The sequence below is a fragment of the Triticum urartu genome, chromosome 3 (assembly GCF_003073215.2).
Source record: "Triticum urartu cultivar G1812 chromosome 3, Tu2.1, whole genome shotgun sequence".
Taxonomy (NCBI): domain Eukaryota; kingdom Viridiplantae; phylum Streptophyta; class Magnoliopsida; order Poales; family Poaceae; genus Triticum; species Triticum urartu.
In genome coordinates, this window is record NC_053024.1 from 597710950 (window position 1) to 597716785 (window position 5836).

At 43.9% G+C, this 5836-nt stretch overlaps 1 protein-coding gene across 1 annotated transcript; it reads left to right on the forward strand.

Moving 5' to 3' along the window:
* Positions 1-68: 68 nt before the first annotated feature.
* LOC125547004 (uncharacterized protein At2g33490-like) lies at positions 69-2776 on the forward strand (the record flags this gene model as incomplete). Its single annotated transcript, XM_048711062.1, has 6 exons — positions 69-149; positions 371-399; positions 478-685; positions 777-1010; positions 1372-1425; positions 1593-2776. Coding segments are annotated over 6 exons (1500 nt in total), but the record flags the coding sequence as incomplete, so codon positions are not given.
* Between the last annotated feature and the right edge of the window lie 3060 nt (positions 2777-5836).

A 5836-nucleotide genomic window follows, 5' to 3' on the forward strand; every position in this document is an offset into this window, starting at 1 on the left:
GAACATTTGACATTCATTAGATTTGTTTAATGCAGTTAGAATTTATAATCTGCTGACATGCTTCAAAATTTGCTTATCAGCGTACACATATCATTCATACAATCACTACCCCATCGGAATCTCTTCTCAAGGAGCTACAAACCGTGGAGGTTTGGCATTTAAAATTTCCTCTATAACCTTTCCACAATTCGATACACTCGTTTGAATATTACAAATGTTATCCACACCTCCACTAATATTCGTTAACTTTTACAAGACCGTAAATCCTCAAATTTGTTCACAGGAAACATCTGTCATATACAGAACAAACATCTCAGTTTACACCAATTTTTGACATGGTATGCCTTTTGTTTTCTTCACATTGATGCAGGAAATGAAGCACCAATGTGACACGAAAAGGTTTTAACATAACCAACATGATCTTATTTTGCGTTCATCATTGAGATTCGTCTTTTAAAGTGTTACCTTTTCATACAGGGAGGCGTACGAAGTCATGAGGGCATCTTATGGACAAAAAGGACAGTCAAAGAATTCAAAAGTCGAATCGTTTTCTGCAGAACAACTGCAAGATTCACTTGTTGAATACCAAGAGGATGCAGCGTTGTTCATATTTCGCTTGAAATCTCTGAAGCAGGGGCAATTCCATAGTCTTTTAACACAGGCTGCTCGCCATCATGCTTCTCAGGTGGGCTAACCCTTTCTCCATAAAGCTGTCCATTGTTTTCCTGACAGTGAGTGGCACATAACCTAACTAGGCACATTGCTTGGACATTCAGCTAATTTTTTTCAGGAGAGGACTCAAGTGCCTTGAGGCACTTGAACCCCATGTAAAAGCAATAGCTGAGAAACAGCACATTGACTATCAGTTCACCGGCCTTGAGGATAATGAATCTGACAACGATGGCTCCAGCTCTTACCAAGAGACTTGTAGTGATGACAGAGAACTGAGTTTCGACTATGAAATAAATGATAGAGACCAAGATTTTATTGCTTCGAGAGGTTCAATGGATGTAAGTCACCCGGTTTCTATGCGCCTTACACTTCTCCACAATGTCGCTGCCTCATATCTAGAGCTTCCATTTTATTACATACTGTATGTGCCAATGTATTCCTGATATTAATATTTGGTCGCACATGGTGCACAAGCAGCACAATGTGTAAGTAAGCTAGTTGTAATATTTGAGTTAGGTTAATCTCCAACCGCACGGTGCAAACGTATAAATGTTGTTGTTGCTACGATTAGAACAATATTCACCTTGGTGATATTTCGCACACGTTAATTCTAATATTTCAACATTATTTATTTGTTATATGTATAAATAAATATCTTGTACTATCTGTTTAATTTATACATCTGCTTTCTATGTACAGTTGGATAAAGGAGACCTGAGGACTTCCCCAACGCCAATAAAAGAGATCAAGCAGGTGAGCTTCCACTTACTAATGCTCACTGGTAAAACATTGCAATTTCCTAGCCGTGTCCATATTTATAGCCTGGACAAACAGACCTATACTACTACCGTTTACCAGCTTAAAGATCGTTCTGTGTGCATACTCTGAAGTTTTTAGTATTCCTATCTGCTCATATGCAGGAAGAGGTGAAGCTACTGAAGGCAGAAGCAGCAGCTCCACAAGTGAAGCCTGAGATCATCACACATTCAGCTCCAATGTTTGCTGACAATTTTGTCGATCAAACAGAGAGGCTTCGGCAAATCCGGCCATCTTCAGCCCGGCACTCATACAAACTCCCAACACCAGCGGATGATGACTATCCCAGATCAGCAGCTGTTCACAGGTCTCATCATTCCGCGCATTTTTTCGGAAGTAAAGATGGCGCTGCAGCCAACTTGTGGCATTCATCTCCACCGGCGAAAGATTACAAGGCGAGCACCATGCATAGTGGTCCCATTAAACTGCCATCAAACTCTGATTTTAGTAAGAAGTTAAAGAGAGAGTCCTGGTCTGGTCCGATTCCAAGCAAAGCAGGATCAAGCAAGCCTGATCCCAAGTCATCCATGGGCCGTCCTCATGCGATGATATCCAAGTCGTGTGTTCATGCTAGGCAGCCGTCACCAGTTTCACCCAAGATGTTCCCACCTTCAATAGTATCCCCCAAAATCAGTGAGGTTCATGAGCTGCCTAGGCCTCCAGCCAATGTTGAGCCCCTCCGGCCTTGTGGTCTAGTTGGCTACTCCGGTCCTTTGGTATCAAAGCGCCAAGCTCCTACAGCACCTGTCCGTGCCTCGCCAACAGCGTCGCAGACAGCCTCGCCGCTTCCGCGGCCACCTGCTTCCTTGGCTCGCAGTTTCTCCATACCCTCGAACAGCCAGAGAACACCCCTCATTACAGTCAATAAGTTGCTTGAGGCCAGAAGTAGCCGAGAGAGCAGTGAAATTTCCTCCCCACCACTCACTCCGTTGTTTTCTTCTACCAGCCAACACAAAAAACAATTAAAGGCAGCACTCGGAGAAAAGGGTATGTCATAGATCATGTCTTCCCATTACACCTAAGCTGCATCCAGTCTTGCTATTGCAGCGGTAGTCGCAGATGATTTAACAATAGCTTATCTGACAACCATCATCTATTGTTGTACCACAGAATCCTTGTGACAACTACCTGCCAATTGTGGATCGTTCTTAGACAATTTTGATGTAATTAGTGGTGTATTTTAGGCTCTTGTTCATAATATTCTATCACTTTAGCGTTTGTCTTGTGAAATGATAAATAATACCGTGAAGCAATTTACTATGATTATGTATGGTGGCAGTTCTTTGTATCTGTTGGCTTAGTTATCTACATTTTGCACTAGTTTTTAGATTGGGCTGTTTGTGTACTCTGAGTTTCTTCCTCACTATTTCTTCAGATCCACGTTAACGCAAAGCCTCTATGTTTGTTCATATAGGGTGTGTTTGGTAGCCTGCACAATTTTGGTATGGTTGTTCCTCTGAGATATGCTAAGTGTAGACATAGTGAGTATATATAATTAGAGTTGTTTGGTGACTGTATGTTAAGAGGGAGCACAGAGCATGTTATTGCAGGGCCCTTAGGCAGCACCCGATTCGTCACACTAGGGTGAGGGTCGAAGGTCACAACTTGACAAAAAAAATTCAGAGTTAATTGCAAAATAACAAAGTTGTGCTAGGTGAGTGTCAATTAATTTGGATTGGAGGAATTTGACACGTGTGACGTGCGTGAATGACTAGCCAGTGTGGCACACCATGAGGCAGGATAAGGCTGAGTTGTCTTGCCTTTGGACTAAATTATACCCGCGAGTTTAGTTCATAGGCTAGTATTTTTTACATTTTAATTGATGTATTAAAGTATTCTCACAAGGCAATTTCATGGAGTTTTTGCCCAACAAGTTTTTTAGGCAAATGTGTGTACCATTAATCGCAAACAAGCAGAATACAATGAACGAAAGTGGAACTGACGAGAAGGGTCAAGTGATGGCACATGTCTTTAGAAGTTTGTAGGGAACCCCATCTAATAAGAAAATAAAATTACAAAGGAGTCCTTAGGTAATCTTGTGTATGCCATCGTCGCCCCTAACTTATCGTTAGGCTCGGAGGAGAGCCATAGCTAATAAGGGAGTTGCGAGTCTATGAAGAAGCCCAATGTCGGTAAGGCCTTTGCCACTGTTGCGCATCACCGAGGAGCCACCGTCAGCCATCTGCATCGTCAAAGTCGAGCGCCAGATTTACCACCATCAATCCTCAGGCCCAGATCTCAAACCACCATCCACTCTCATCTGTCGGTGATGTCGACAGGGATGATAACCTTGGGGAAAGACATAAAACCGTCGACCAGAAGGATCGATGGAAGACTGAGCCCACTGGCTCCTCGACACGGCCATGGACGATGTTGAGGTGGGATTGTACTCGGGCATTATTCTTGTATGCATTGTTGTCATTATGGCCAGAGGCAACGACGCCCACACACGAAGCTGCCTACCCATGGGTTGGGGCGAATCGCCGGGGTCCCCAACCCCTCTAGTCACAGGAGTAGACGATGGAGATAGGAACCGACTGTTGGAAATATCAGCACCTTTTCGATTAGACTAATCCACAAGTAAACAGTAAGCATGACAAATACGGTATGCAACTCATACTGATACCTAAATATGTGAGCACGTATAGTACATAGAAATGAAACATCTATGAACACAACATATACGGCTAGCACATGAATGAGTAAACGAGGGATGAACAGATCATACCTAACGGTTCGCCAGGCTAACGCGACAGTGTCAGCAACAGCCTCGCTGTCGTTCGTGGCCTTCTTCTTCGCGGTGCCGTCTTCGACCTTGGTGTCGATGCAGGGGAAGTAGTGGAAGCAGAGGAGGACGGGATGGATCGGGAGCAGTCGCATCGAGATACTCCCTAAAAACCTTATTGCCGTTCTCTCGGGAAGGATATCGAACGACAGGGTTCCGGAGGCACCTGCTTTCCCGACCAACCGTGCACGCGGTAGTCGGGTTGGGCTCGCTAGAAGCAGCACAGAGAGAGGAAAAATAAGGCTCGACTCGACTCATTCACGCAAACCGTGGCGCGCGAGTCGTGACGAGGTGAGGCGGATGGCAGAGGAGGAGGAACGCGTGTGTACAACTCCTGTTCCCGAGCTCCCAATGGCATGTGGTAGAGCAGCCCTTATAAAGGGGTCTCAATCTTACTACTATAGCAGTATGGTACTAAATTTCCCATCACTTGGCATGCACCTAAATGGGTCTTAGAGATTAACCAGGGATTATTGTCTTATATGGGCTAAAACTCATCTATAATCTAACAACCCCCCACCAGATCTCGAGGCACATAAGTTTGTTAACTGTTCCAAAAAACGTTTGATATACCAGAATTTTCAGTGGAGACTGTTAAATTGAACTTCCACCTAGAGCAACAGAATTAGACTTGTTCACAACTGAACAATGGACTATGCCTTGAATTGTCAGTTTAGCGTGCAGAAGTTTCACCTACTGTTAGCTAATACGTGGTTGCCTAAGGCTAAACCCCACCGGTGGAGCTTATTAGTCATACTCCTTCCCTTCTCATGAGCTTCCTAGAGATCACTCAATCTCATATACTGTGACCACTCACCAACAGTCTAGCTCACATAGGTGTGTTCCTCCAAAGAATGCTCTGTAGGGTAGCATCTTGCTTACACAAGCTTATAACACATTAAGACCAAAGTCAGCCTGCCTTACAGATTACGAGAGTAGTGCATCTCTAACAGAGTGGATTAGTAAGAATACTCTCCTCAGTTGACTGCTAGATTGTTGCCCAGGTCCTAATTCATGGGATCTCCGGTCACATAGGTTGGGTTACCCCCATGGCAACTTACGTGGGTCTCATACCCATCTCCCTCGATGCATTTTCTATCACAATCCATGATACCCCTTTCATAAAGGGATCCGCCAGATTCTTAGCCGCTTGGATGTAATCCAACGCTATTACTCCGGAGTTTCTAGAATGTCTGACATATTTTAATATTCTTCATATGTGCTTCATGGATTGCATGTTGTCCTTTGAACTTTTAGCCTTGGCAATCGTTGTTTGGTTGTCACGGTTCATAACGATAGCCGGCATTGGCTTATCAACCACTAGCAAATCCATCAGAAGCTCTCGAAGCCATTCTGCTTCGACACATGATGTGTCTAATGTTGTGAGTTCTGCTTCCATAGTCGATCTCGTTAAGATCGTCTGCTTGCAAGACTTCCAGGAAGCAGCACCATCACCAAGTGTGAATACATATCCACTTGTAGTTTTCATCTCATCAACGTCAGATATCCAATTTGAATCACTATACCCTTCAAGTATCATCGGGTACCCAGAATAGTGAATTA